Source organism: Cryptotermes secundus, unplaced genomic scaffold, assembly GCF_002891405.2.
Source record: "Cryptotermes secundus unplaced genomic scaffold, Csec_1.0 scaffold158, whole genome shotgun sequence".
Lineage (NCBI taxonomy): Eukaryota > Metazoa > Arthropoda > Insecta > Blattodea > Kalotermitidae > Cryptotermes > Cryptotermes secundus.
Window position 1 is genome coordinate 350,721 of NW_019722427.1, and position 14,832 is coordinate 365,552.

The 14,832-nt window shown below is 39.1% G+C and overlaps 1 protein-coding gene across 1 annotated transcript; it reads left to right on the top strand.

Moving 5' to 3' along the window:
* The first annotated feature begins 1,882 nt into the window (after positions 1 to 1,882).
* LOC111861316 (probable ribosome production factor 1) lies at positions 1,883 to 14,508 on the top strand. Its single transcript, XM_023845776.2, has 6 exons — positions 1,883 to 2,147; positions 4,882 to 5,106; positions 8,845 to 8,998; positions 9,671 to 9,753; positions 11,512 to 11,693; positions 14,271 to 14,508. Exons 1-6 carry the CDS (start codon positions 2,013 to 2,015, stop codon positions 14,443 to 14,445), a joined length of 954 nt encoding a protein of 317 aa, XP_023701544.1. The 5' UTR covers positions 1,883 to 2,012; the 3' UTR covers positions 14,446 to 14,508.
* Positions 14,509 to 14,832: the final 324 nt, after the last annotated feature.

Consider the following 14,832-nt stretch of genomic DNA (forward strand, 5'->3'; position numbering starts at 1 on the left):
ACATGGAGCAGAGATCTCGGGACGCTGATGATCACTCTGTTGGTCAAGAAATTCCTAGCCTTTCATCAAACCTGAAGGGTCATTACTGTGTCCATGAGCCTGCCAGTGGACTGCATGCTGAGCCAGCTGAATGTAATCCATCTCACATCCTCTTTCCCCAACAACTATTTTAATGTTATCCTCCCATCTGTTACTGGCATTGAGCAAAATATTGTTTCTTCACAAAAGTCAGGTCTTGGAACTGGCTGAGAGTAGATTGAGAGAACGGTTGTTTTCTGTACAGAGAACATTACCAATGAACACAGTGATAAAAGTGCAAGAACAATGTATGTGTGAAATATTCTTTAGATTATGCTAAAGCAGAAAGCAGCTTCCAGTGAGATGATTGCTACAGTGTACAAAATTGTGTTGTTCACACCTCATTCCAAACACAGCAAATGACCTAATGAAGCTAGGGAAACAGGTATTACCCAATATATTCATTACCATTTCAACTCCGGAAATTAGCTTGTATGGGTATGGAAAATATGGGGGCATAATAGGTTTTGCTGTAAACAGCATGGAGAAAAGTTTTCCCAGTTGGCAGCTCTTATTGAGATTTAAGATTCTTGTGGTAGCAATAATGACAACAGTTTTTTGAACATTTGGATCCCCCACCCAGGTTTTGTGTTAAAATCGAATCCGAAAAGAAAGGAAATATATGAAACAACAGTACCAAAAATTAGCTGACTAGGGGAATCAATAAGAACATTTTGTAGGAGCTACACATCCATTATGGTGTTATTACTCATCACCAGGGGCTGTATTTTGATGACATGTCATCTTATTTTCCTTGTATCCTATGTGATGCTCTTAAATATATAAATCTCGGATATGAGCTGTTGGTTACAAAAATGTAAATTTTATAGGTAATTTTTTAACATTTTTGGAGTAAATTTTTGGACCTTTAAGGGTATTTCTAGTCATTTTTGGCCATTTTAGGAAATTTTTCTTCATGTTTTCTGAAATTTGAATGACATGGAATCGAAGTGTTCTTTCTTTTCTCCATTAGGCCATTTTTCTGGATTTTATAGGTCATTTTTTTAATATTTTCAGGTCATCAAAATCCAGGCCCTGCATATAACATTTTTGGGCCATATTTTAGGTCATCAAAATTCGGACTCCGCTCATCACATAATTACAAGTTACACAGTTACTGTGGCCTTCAATGGCATAATCATTTCATGACTATTCATGCAGATCAGTCATCTGCATCACATGCTGGTATGGGTAATTACATACTCAGTGTGTCTACACAGTATTTCTGTCTCCCATTAGAGAACCAATAGGCTATAACAAACATACACAAAAATTGGTTTAATGACAAAGGCCCTTCTGGGGGAGGGATGCCTTTATGTAGTATAGTAGTTAAATTTTCTTTTGTCGTCTGAGCTTTTCGCCGTTTAGGGCGAGCGCACACCATGGAAACTGGCGACCGCAGTTTCTGAGAAATATTATCAGAGTGATTTGAACACACGTTACTGAATGGAGAAGAGCAAATTGAGGAAACGGCAACGCAACTCAGGCTGATAACAATTCTCGGAAATTGCGGTTGCCAGTTTCCTTGGTGTGCCTTTCCTAATGCAGACGTCATATGTCGTTTCTTTCTTATTGCGGCAGTATGTCTGTTGCTATCTCGGTGAGTGTTCGACATATTTTGTAAATAACAGATGTTATCTGTGTTCATTTACGTAGTTGAATTATTCCGTAGAACGGAAGTTTACATGCCGCTAATGCAGGTTATTTCATTAGTGTGGCGATTAACTTTGCCTGCGTGATCCGTGCCAAAATGGTTTTGAGTGATCCATGGTATTGAGCAATATGTATATCATCTTTGTACATAGGTGTATGTTTCATAAACGGTGCGTGGTTGTGTTGTGAAGGTAGTGACTGGCATGTGTGTAATAAGTGGAATGATTTGATTTTATTTATATATGGTTTAGGGTTCCTGGTTCATAATTCTGGGCTTAAACATGGATCACACGGAAACAAAATTTGTTCAAGATGAGGTGGAAGGAGGTGCAGTTCATTTGAATTCTGCTAACAGAATAAGGAATAAAACCCTGCGTCGAGCGCAGGTTCGGAAAGACAAGCGCCAGAAAAACAAGGTATATGTGGTTATATCCGCGTCACCAGTAATTATGTGTATGCTTCCGTGCTTATTATAACAAACTTTAAATTACTATTGCATGTTTAAGTGATTTCCTTTGATGTCATTCGGTAGTCCTGATAGATTATGGACCGGCCAGCAGAGGAACTGCGGATTGATTCCCTTCAGGATCAAGGGAATTGTTTTTCTCCACAGCATCCAGACAATCTATGGAACTCAGAAGTGGGTTCCGGGAACATTTTCCCAGAGGGTAAAATTCCGAGGCGTGAATCTGACCACTCATTTACTTCTAGGGATGAGGTTCAAAAAGGGATGGAGATGTTACTCCACTTCCACATATACGAGTATATGTTCTTAATTAAGTGTAGAGACTTTACTTGACTATGTAAATTGTTGGATTATACTTTGCCAAAAGTATTTACTAACAAACCTGTTTTCTTATAAGAGAAATGTTGCTAGTTATTAGGCATTACATATGAAGTTGCAGTAGCACTGGTGTATGCTTCCTTTTTTCCTGCAATTTTTGTATTTTAGATTTGGATTAATTTTTATGACATTTATGCAGTCAGATTACCTATTCTTTTAAAGCATAAATGTATGCTGTAATATGCCCAGAAAAAATGTTGCCATATTTTTTTACCTGTGAAGTTTTGGAGTGTAATGACCAATTTATGGCTGTGAATCATTTAAGCAGAGACATTTCTTTGTATCTAGAAGATATATGGCCCAAACTTTGGACAGGAAAGGCTTTCCTTACAGTGATTTTGTGATTCCTATCAGACTGGGTTAAAATAACACATATCAGCTTCAACCTCAGTTCCTTCTGTTGGACCATTCATAATCATCCTCTCATATGACTGGACAGAGAGAGAAAGAGCGAGTGTGTGTGCACATGCATGTGTGGGGGAGGGGAGTATGTGTGTGTTACAATTGCTATGTCATTGTTTCATAGCATGCAAACCATACTTATGATGTGATTCCCCTGCCTTCAGTGGCATACTGAGAGTGAAGAGTCAGACACTCCTCATTAACACTTCGTGGACCGGCAATTTAAATATTTAAATCACCCTTGGGACCGGCATTTTTAAACCTACTACGCTGACTTGAGCACTGTTCACTTTAAAAATTAATATAAAATTTCCTAATTAATCTTATGAACTAAAATTTTTGGAGAACAATTTCCAATGCTCCTAGAAGTGCTTGAGAGTGTGATATTTCTGGAAACTTTCCCCTTTGTGAAGTGGCATTACAGAGAACTTGCAAATGTAGACATGCTCCTTTTTTTGTGAACTGTGGAAACACGGCATTGCCTAGAAAGATGCTTCCCCTTGGAATGTTCACTCTTCACAATTTTCACGAGGGTATTTTTCCGCATATCACCCGGGAGTCGCCCTGTGGGATCCACATGAGGCTTGCGTGGGGTGGAATTGGATGGGCATGGTCGCACTAAGTCTGTGTCTGACTCTGGTTCTGCCACCACCATCTGGTCTGTAGCCCAGGGCTTTGCCACATTTATCAGAAAAGCTTTGTATTTCAATTTTGAATCAGGGTTTAGATTTTTGTGATTTTTAAATTTTTTTTACTGTCCCCGCAATATTATTACCCCCATTATCTTCGGAGCTACGGTCACTTTTACTGTCTGTGGCCACAAGTGACCACAATTCTTTGCTCTCCCCTGTCACTGCTGCTCTCTCAAACACCATAACTACGCATCTCAAGGCAGGTCAACTGGTTCATTGGAAAATAATTTGTCCTTGTCCATACCCCAACACTAACTACTGGCTGATACATACAGCTTGAAGAGCAACAAAGCATTATCACTTATCGTGGTTTAAGAAAACAGCGAGATCAACTTACTGACAAGTAAGCGAATATTCCAGAGTTTTATTACGCCATTGCGTGCAACTTAGGTGGCGCCAGAGAGATGTATAGTGTGTTGCAACTTATCGTGTTTTAAAAACCTGTTAACAGGCGAACAGTCCGCCATGTTTAAAAGTGAAAAACCTTTTAAAGGGTGTGTGGTCTGCAAAGTGTTAAGTGGAGCCAATCTGTAACACATAAATTCACTTCACTTCAGGGCTGTTCAGAAAATTCACTGAAACTATGACACACTACCACAGTTCTTCAGTGTTAATGTTGGTGTTTGTGACTTTCATTGTTGAATCCAGTTTTGTATAGTGTTTCCATTAGACTAGTTTCCCTTCTCTTTGTGCCCAAAATACAATTAAAATTGATATTCATAATATATATGCATGCAGACACACACACACACATACCTTCATATCTCTGTTGGACAACAAAATCAGTTACAAATTATGTAAGGTCATTTGGAAGACTAAGAGTATATATTGAGCAGGTTGGTCTAGTGGTAACACTTGTGTTCAGGGACTGCTCAGTTCAGACATTGCATAGGACGTTAGGTCTCCTAACTGATGTTTCTTATTGCTTTCTTCAGTTCCTCCATACAGATGCAAGGATTGTACCTTGATTAAGCCATGACATCGTCCTTGCAAATTCTTTTCAAGTTATTCATAATTCATTCTACCATTCCATGCTGTGTAGTCTAGCTGCTAACAGTATCGTAAAGTAACCCACAGAGGAAGACAAAGAAACTATATTGTAGAGAAAGGTGTGCATTGGACTGAAGTTTCTGATGATAGGTACCAACAAAGGCTTTCATACACAAGATAATGCAGTTAAGGATACAGAAATGTTTCTTTTTTCTTTTACAGTTAAAGAAAGCAGAAAGGAAAAAGAGAAAGGATGCAGGATTGCCAAAGAATGTTCCAAAAACTATTGACAATATGCGAGAGAAGGATGACACGATGTTGGTGGATATGGATGAGGAGGATCAGTTGGAATTGAATTTGGAATTGGAGAGAGATGAGCTTAGTAGCTACTTCCAGAGGACATATGAACCCAAAGTTCTTATCACATTTTCTGATAACCCGCACCAGGTAAGTTTTCATTTTTTGTTATTTTTCAAATTTTCGCAGTTTTGAGTGTTCATACGAGTATTGTGTAGTCTTCTGATTTGTGAGATCATGTAGTTTTGTATGGGGGGGGGGCACATGGTATCATAGTTGGTTGAGGCACTATACTACAAGCTGGAAAGTCACTGGTTCAAGTCCCGATGAGGTGAATTTTTTTCCCATTTACCCAAACGTTCCAGCCACACTATGGCCATGAGGTCTATTCAGCCTCTAACAGAAATGAATACCGGGAATCTTTTTTTTGGGGGGGGGGGATAAAGGATGGCTGGTGCATAAGGCTGACAGTCTTAACTGCCAACTGTGAGCCGATTGTCTAGACAAAATGGGGGGATCCTCGACATCTCGAAACCCTGTAGTCCTTCACAGCCTGTTAAAGGGATTGCTTTACTTTACCTTTAATGTATTTTGTGTGTGGATACCAGCATTTCAGAGGAACATGCAGCTTCCATCTTCAGGGTTAAATTCTCCTCACCTACTTCCATGAATTTCACTGACTGTGTTCCTTGCAACTTGCCTGTAGAACATGACCGTATCCTCACTACATTAATTTTGATCCAGACAGTGGAGGCAGCATATTCCTCTGAAACATTTGTATTTGCATACACTATTGTATATGGTTTCATTTGGTTGTTTTTGTCACCATTATCATCACAGTTATATCTGTTTTTGTTATTACTGTTAATCCTTCTAAAGGAGAGATCAAAATGAGTCAGTAACATCATTTGAAGGTGTCCTGTTATGTGTCCAAACCCAGAGATCAGCTGTCCTTAAGCATTTTTCACCAGTTTCCTTAGTTCAGGTATAGGCAAATGATGGAACCTTTCTTTGCTGCCCATTCCTTTTATTCATGGTCTTACTATGATTCCACACAGTATAGTGTATGCAGTTGAAATAGTGTAATTAAATAACTGAAGAATTAGCTAATCAACACTGATTGAAACAAATATGTCCAGAACGTGGAGACCATTTGATGATTAAAAAAGTAAATGAATACAATTAAAAATTTGGTTTACATCATTACTACAGGCCTTAAATCATTTTTCTACATAATCTGCATGAAGATTCAGGCACTTGTCATGTCATGTGATGAGTCTATGTATGCCTGCATTGTAAAATTCTGCCATGATCCATCCGAATCAGTCTTTAACTGTCTTCTTCACTTCTTCATTGCTACCCATATGCGTGCCATCCAAGAACTGCTTCAGGTATGTGAACAAATGCAAATCATTTGGATCCAGGTCCTTACTATATTGCCGATGGAAGAGAACTTCCATCACAAAATGCAAGTGCTACCTGCACACACATACATTCAGTGGATATTAAATAGGATATAACCAGTTCCTCCCTTTCTTCCCATTTCACAATTTATAATCATTGTTGCCTGTTAACTTTTCGTACATCTTAAAGCAGATTGGACTGAAACCTGGAACCTTGTATTCGCTATACTAATGCACCTAGTCATCAGGCCATACTTTTGGAACCAGGATAACTCAGTCACTATGGCAGTGGATTAAGGACTAGTCAGCCAAGGAATTTGGGTTCAATTCCTGGCAGGGGCATGAGATTTTTCTCTTCTCCACAGTGTTCAGAGTGTCTTTGGGACCCACCCAGCCTCCTATCCAGTGGCTACCAGGGGCTTTTTAACCAAGGGGGTACTGCAACATGCATGTGAACCTGACCACTCCATCTAGTGCCAAGGTTAAGAATTGTGAAGCTTTACTGCCATTCCCCCATACATCTTCATGGCATGGTGCTTAATTAATTAATAACAGGGAAGACTTTACTTTATACTTTTTACCTAAAAGCAGATATTGTGTGTGGTATGTACAAGTATAACTTACAGAGAAAACCAGATAAACAGCTAGTGATTACTGAAGACTGAAAACTGAAAAATTTCAGATCAAACCTAAAATGTGGTTACACTTGTGAAATTTGTGTTAAGAAGTATAAACTATGAAATTATTCCCAGTTTTCTAGGTGTTTCTCACTTATACAGTAATCAAAGTGTGTGTTAATTAGTTGAAGTTGCTGCCATGCTTAATTAATCAAGCACCATGCCATGAAGATGTATGGGGGATGGATGTATAACTCCTCCATTCTTGACCTCAGCACTAGATGAAAGTGAAAATTGTTTTCATGCCCTAACCACCCCACCCCACCCCACCCCCCAAGTACCCAGTGGATAGGAGGCTAGGTGGGCTCCAACGCCGGTCTGATTGCTGTGGAGTAGAGAAAAGTATGTTAATCCTGCTGGGAATCAAACCCCATCCACTAAGTTTGTATCTTGTTGCTATACTGACTGAGCTTTCTCAGCTTTCCAAGAGTGCTTTAATAGTTACACAGCAGTGCTGGTGTGAAGTTTCTGCAAGTGCAGAAGTGACAGACAGTCAACAGACTAACTGCATTAGTTATATGATTGATACGAATATAAGGATTACATTAATTGTATTTATAGTATGAGCTTTGAAGTTCTCTCAGCAGTGAAGATGCATGTTGTCATGTGTAAGAATGACTGTCAGTAGGCTTTTGGATTGGATATTGGATTTATTGAACTCCTTAACACACAACTCATAATTACACTTAATTATAGCACTATTGCTAATTTTCACACTTTAAAAATCACATGGTAAGTCTTTTCCATCCTGCAGTCTCTTCACTAGTAGTTGCCTGGTAACAGCTTTTAACAGTGGCTATTTCTCTGTTTCCAGGCACAGGTTCTTCCTGAATGGTGGCCCCCTTCCAACTGAACTAAATCTTCACTTCATCCCTTTTATAATTCCTCGGCACAGTCAGCCACAGAAAACACCATATCCAACATTACCTGTATTGTTGCTGCGGGAATCTGTTTGCGATCATTGCCTAGAAACAGCTGTATGTGATGCAATATTTTGACATTCTGCCTTATAACACTATGTTACCAAACAAGTTCACTCAAGTGGTAACCCTCCTTGGGAGGATCCCACTTTTAATCTCAGCCAGAACACCCATTGGCCTCTGGGAGCTTTTGCATTGTTCTTGGATAGGACCTTAAATTAGGCCACAGGCTTCCTGTCACTATCAGCCAGTCATTCAGCACTGTATTATCTGGTAGGCAGATACCAGTGATTTTGAGGAATATCTTCAGAGAAAGACAGTATGTTCATGCAAAACTCTGATACCCAACTAACAGAATACGCAGTGTCATGACCAGGGCCCAAATTTTGATGACCTGAAAATATTTAAAAAATTACCTATGAAATCCAGAAAAGTGACCTAAAATATGACCCAGAAATGTAATATGCAGGGCCCAGATTTTGATGACCTGAAAATGTTAAAAAAAAATACCGAAAAAATCCAGAAAAATTACTTAAAGGAGAAAAGAAAGAACTCTTCTCTTCCACATTTCACATTTCAGAAAACATATGAAGAAAAATTCCCTAAAATGGCAAAAAATGACAAGAAATACCCTTAAAAGTACAAAAATTTACCAAAAAATTGCCCCCAAAATGAAAAAATGACCTTAAACCTAAAAATGTCAAAAAATGACAAAAAATTACCTATAAAATTTACATTTCTGTAACCAGCAACTCATATCCGAGATTTATATATTTAAGAGCATCGCATAGGATACAAGGAAAAAAAAGATGACGTCATAAAACCGGGCCCTGGTCATGACGTAGGAGACTCACAGTATTAATTGGTAATGTTTCTGTAATTTTTCAGAAATGCCGTATATTTGGACGTGAACTTACCCGTGTTATACCTAATTCTGTTTCTCTTTACCGAAACAGATCAGGGGTAAAGAAAATGGTAAAGAGTGCCATTGATAAAGGCTTTACTGATATTATCGTCATCAATGAGGACAGATACCAACCAAGTATCCTTTAATAGTCCTTACATGAAGACCATGTAGAAAGTATATTTTTCGACATGATTAAGAGAGAATGGAAGTAGAACTCCATGCAGTTCTTAATTTTTCTGATTTGGCACAGGATTTTTTTCTAGTGTATTGTGAAGGTAAAAGTATAGTTGTTTTGTGCTTAATTAGCACCTCACAGTGATATATGTAGGGAGCAGATGGGAACCTGTAACTCCCGAAGCATTCTTAACCTCAGCATTAGATGGAGATAGGTGGTCATTTTCACATCCTGGTCACTTTACTTGTATGGGAAGGTAGTTTGGACTCACTGAATATGAGCTTAGATGGGCCCCAGAGCTGGTCTGGACATTGTGGAGAAGAGAAAAATCTGTTTTGTCTCTATTGGGAAGTGTACCACACAGTCCCTCGGGTATTCAGCCTATAGCTGGGGACTCTCTCCCTGGGGATAAAAGGACCAGAGCATGATTGACCACTCACCTCCATCTAGTGCTAAGGTTAGAATTTAATGGAGTTGTACCTCCATTCCCACTTGAGTCTTGGCATGGTGCTTAATTAGGCACATAGATAATTTTTACCATTATATAAGCATTTAATTTGGTTTAATTTGCCATGTTTAATTACAAATATTGAAATATTTTTATATAAATATTACCACCTTAATGTCTACAGATGGTATGTTAGTTATTCATTTACCAGATGGCCCTACAGCTCATTTTCGTCTGAGTAATGTGAAACTGACACCTGAATTGAAGGTATGTTGACATACCTGTTGTTACATTGTGTTTTGTGTCTGGTTAGACTGCCAAACCCTGCCACAGAAGTAGATGCTGGATATGCCATGGCTGCCTAGGGTTAAATGCAGTTGCACATAGAACCCACAGTATGTTCCTCAAATGACCTTCAAATAACAAAAGAGATAACATGTGAAAGCCTGTCATACTCGATACCATCTATTGACAGAAATGCTATACTGATTGATTAAGAACAAGCCAATGTATGTAGGTCATACTGAAAGTCATGAGCAACAATTTTTTTTAAAGTAACATGCTTTATTATTGACAAACCAAATACACCACATCAATCTACAGAAAGCCTGTGAAAGCCTGTCATACTCGATACCATCTATTGACAGAAATGCTATACTGATTGATTAAGAACAAGCCAATGTATGTAGGTCATACTGAAAGTCATGAGCAACAATTTTTTTTAAAGTAACATGCTTTATTATTGACAAACCAAATACACCACATCAATCTACAGACCTTTCTTTATTTTTTCACATAATCGCCACTTCTTTGTACACATTTCTCCCAGCGTTCTGGGAGTTTGAAAATTCCCCTTCTGTAAAATTCCGTTCCAGCCATCCGAAGTCACTGACATGCTGCTTTCTGAATTCATTGTGATTATGGAAGTGTGTGCATGGGTGCGAGCAGTGTTTGAAGATGGGTGAAACATTTTAAAGATGGGAACACCAGCATCGAAGATAAGCTCGGGGCGGTTGTCCTCGAACAGCCTCAACTGAGCGCAACAAGGAAAGAGTGGATGAGATCATTCAAGATGACAGGTGTGTGACTGTGGACACAATAGCCCGAAAACTTGGAATAGGGCACCGTGCATTACAGGAGATGATTGAAAGCTTGGGCTATAGGAAAGTTTGTGCTCATTGGGACCCGCGGTTATTGACCGAAGACCACAAAGGTCACATTGGAAGCAATTGCAAAGATGGGGTGGCAAGTTCTTCCACACCCCTCCTATAGCCCTGATCTGGCATCTTTTCAGACTTGTGAAGGATCAGCTGTGTGGACAACGTTTTGAGACAAGGGAGGCAATTCAGAAAGCAGTGCGTCAGTGTCTTCGGATGGCTGGAACGGAATTTTACAGGAGGGGAATTTTCATACTCCCCGAATGCTGGGAGAAATGTGTACAAAGAAGTGGCGATTATGTGGAAAAATAAAGAAAGGTCTGTAGAGGGGGGAGGTGTATTTGGTTTGTAAATAATAAAGCATGTTACTTTACAAAAAGTTGTTGCTCATGACTTTCAGTACGACCCTCGTAATTTGTATGTGGCATGCAAGGGTTTAAATGAGTATTTCTTTTAAAATTTTATGGTAATAGTATATCAGAGTAAATAACTGTTATATTGGACATTGTCCCAATGTTACTTGTTCCTAGTTTTTTTTTATTATCAAATACAGCATTTCAGAAACTGGATCCGGTTTTGTCATTAGTTCTAAGGGAAGTTCCTAATTGGTTGAGCCCATTAGGAAGAACTTTTCTTAAATGCTGGTCCAGTGATTAAAACCTGGACAGAGGTTGTAACAGAGCCAACAGAATCACTTTTCAAAATGTTGTGCTTGAAAGACATTTGGTGATGAACAGTGGTCAAATAATAGTTATAGCTAAGTATTTCTTTCTTAGAAATAATGTGTAGGAACACCACTATACTACATGGCTAAAGAATAATTCTGTGCTGTAATGACAGTAACTAATGTGACTATTATGTTCTCTAGAGAAGTCACAAGGAAATCTCAAAGCATCGTCCTGAAGTTATTCTCAACAATTTTAGTACACACCTAGGTAATACCGTTTCCCGGATGCTGGCAGCCCTTTTCCATTATGAACCAGAGTTCAAGGGTCGTCGTGCTGTAACATTCCATAATCAGAGAGACTACATTTTCTTCAGACATCACAGGTTTGGCTCATATGATAAAAGGTTGTTTCTTTCGAAAGGCAATGTTCATTCTTTATATCAGCATTTCTGGTCTTCGGAGAAAAGCAAAATATAGTATTAGTCATTACTAGCAATAGTTTTAAAGTCTTTAGACTGTTTTAAGATGTTTATTATTATTGCTAATAAAACAAAGTAAAGTTGCTCCTGTGCCTTAATTAAGCTTTGCTGCATAAAGACATACTGGGGACTGGAGGCATAGCTCCATGCATTCTTAACCTCAACACTAGATGGAGATGAAAGTCAGTTTCAACCCTTGGCCAGTTAGTTTATGGGAAGGGGCCCTGTACCCATTGGACAGGAGGCTGGCCAAGTCCTATATGTGGCCTGGATACTGTGGAAGAGAGATAAATCTCCTGCATTTACTGGAAATCAAAGTCTTATTTCATAGTTGTCCAGCTTGTAGCATAAGTAGTATACACTCTGAGTGATCCAGGCATATCATACCAATACACATTGTTAATACATCTTCAGAACCATACCCACATACAAATAATTTGAAATAAGACGAGTACTGTTATCTGGCATGTGACATCATGAAGTCTGGTAAGAGTTTACATGGTGTTTCAGATGAACATACTGCCTCCATCCTCATTGTTGAACAGTTAAGTTCAAGCAGTCCTTCAGCGCTAAAGATGTATGCAGTAGGTTCCTCAGAAACATTCATGAACTTCTATGAGGGGCGTTCAAGTTCTTAGGTCTCCAATTTTTTTCTTCAGGACTGGGAGCAGATAGACACATGTGGTTTAGTTTAAAATACGTGTGCACTCTTTGTGAATGTGTGACAGAGATGGCGGCACCATATGGCACATAGAACTCTAGTGGTGGCGACGAGAGTGAGGAGCGTTTTTGATACCTAAAATGGCGACGTTTTCGTTACAAGAACAGCGAGTAATCATTCGGTTTCCCCACTTGCGTGGTGCGACACCCATTGAAATTCATCACCAGTTGAGAGAGACATGTGGTGATGGTGTTATGAATGTGAAAAATATGCATTTGTGGGTGCGACAGTTCAAAGAAGGGTGAACGTCATGTGACAACAAACCAAAACAATCTGGGCCTCGCACCAGCCGGTCTGACAGCATGGTCGAGTGAGTTGAGAAAGTTGTTTTGGAAGATTGCCGATTGAGTGTGGAAAACATCGCCTCCAAAGTTGGCATTTCCGTGGGATCTGTGCACACAATCCTGCATGAAGACCTGTGAATGCGGGAAGTGTCCTCCAGGTGGGTGCCACGAATGCTGGTGGACGACCACAAGGCTGCATGCATGGCAGTTTGCCAGGTGATGTTGACACGTGATGAAGGCATGAATGGGACTTTATTTTCATCAACTGTGACAATGGATGAGACATGGATGTCATTTTTCAATCCTGAAACGAAACGCCAGTCAGCTCAATGGAAGCACACAGACTCACCGCCACCAAAAAAAAAATTCGGGTAACTGCCAGTGCTGAAAAAATGATGGTGGCCATGTTTTGGGACAGCGATGGCGTAATCCTTACTCATTGCGTTCCAAAGGGTACTACGGTGACAGGTGCATCCTACCAAGATGTTTTGAAGAACAAGCTTCTTCCAGCACTGCAAGAAAAAGGCTGGAAAAGGCTGCATGCGTGCTCTTTCACCAGGACAGTGTACCAGCGCATTGGGCGTACGCTTCGCAGCAGTTTCTTTGTGAAAACGACCTTGAAGTGGTTTCTCATGCTCCCTACTCACCTGACCTGGATCGTAGCGATTTTTGGCTTTTCCCAACGATGAAAGACACTCTCCGTGGTCGCACATTCACCAGTCATGTCGCTATTGCATCAGCGATTTTCCAGTGGTCAAAACAGACTCCTACAGAAGCGTTCGCAGCGGCCATGGAATCATGGCGTCGATGTTGTGAAAAATGTGTACGGCTGCAGGGAGATTATGTTGAAAAGTGACAGAAGTTTCAAATTTTTTGTATGATTATTGTGTGAGAAAGAAAATCAGAGACCTTAGAACTTGAACACACAACATACAAAACTATATTGCATCACATCCCAGAAGAAAATGTCATAATCATGGCCATGAGAACCAAAGGCCTTATATATTCAAAGTAATATTTTTGTACAACTTTCGTACCACACTTTTTTTACACTAGCCACTGCAATAAATCTAAACTATGTAACTGCTATGTGCATAATTGGGACATTACAAAAGTTTCTAGTGTCTTATTAAGAACTTGACATCTGAACATACAGCATGGGTTAGTTAAGAAGGATTGCAGCAGGCTTACATACCCAGTTTGGATCTTGGCCTTGCAATAATATCCTTGATGGACACGTCATGTGTCTGAACCAAACAATTTAATAAGCAAGCAGAGGATTAAAATGTTGTTTGATGTTTGACAGTGACAGTGTGATGAAAAATTGTATCATGTTATAGAACAGAGATTATAAAAGTTTGTTTCATGGAGGAAGTACCATGTGCTTTGGATCTTTTGTATAATGTGTTTATTTTAATTTATATAGATACAGTTTCTTCCTGGTGTATAGAGTAAAATCTTGGTATTTCTTTCTAGGTACGAATTCACCTCTGGTGGAAAAGTGAGGTTGCGAGAATTGGGTCCACGATTCACGCTAAAGTTGCGATCTCTGCAACATGGCACTTTTGATTCAAAAACTGGAGATTATGAATGGATCATCACTGACAAACGTCATGACCTGGAGACCAGTAGGCGAAGATTTTATTTGTGATTTTTAAATTGTCAAATTGTCATGTTGTACAGTATCACTGTTAATAAATTATTAAATCTGGTTTTCTTTTTTCTTGTTTTATGGTCATGATAGTTTGTCGTCCAAACATGTAGGGACTTAATATTTCCCCATAAAATTCCAGGGTAGAAAGAACAGAATTTTTTAAATTTACCAAATTTATGAAACCAAAACATGTATCATCAGTATTTACTGGCAATAGTGGATCTGAAACCTTCAGGTGTCAATATTGTTAGCATAAGTTCAGATATTAGATCGTCTTCACATTGCAGTTTATATGTGACGGCACTGTGCATGTGTTATTATTTTCTACATTTTACAAAAGTATATATTTTTTTAAGAATAAAATCCCCTCCCCAATGCCAAACA

Coding starts and splice junctions, on each gene's coding strand:
- LOC111861316 (XM_023845776.2), top strand. CDS start 2,013: ATGGATCACACGGAAACAAAATTTGTTCAAGATGAGGTGGAAGGAGGT. Junction 9,754..11,511: donor AACTGACACCTGAATTGAAG/GTATGTTGACAT, acceptor TATGTTCTCTAG/AGAAGTCACAAGGAAATCTC. Junction 11,694..14,270: donor ATTTTCTTCAGACATCACAG/GTTTGGCTCATA, acceptor ATTTCTTTCTAG/GTACGAATTCACCTCTGGTG.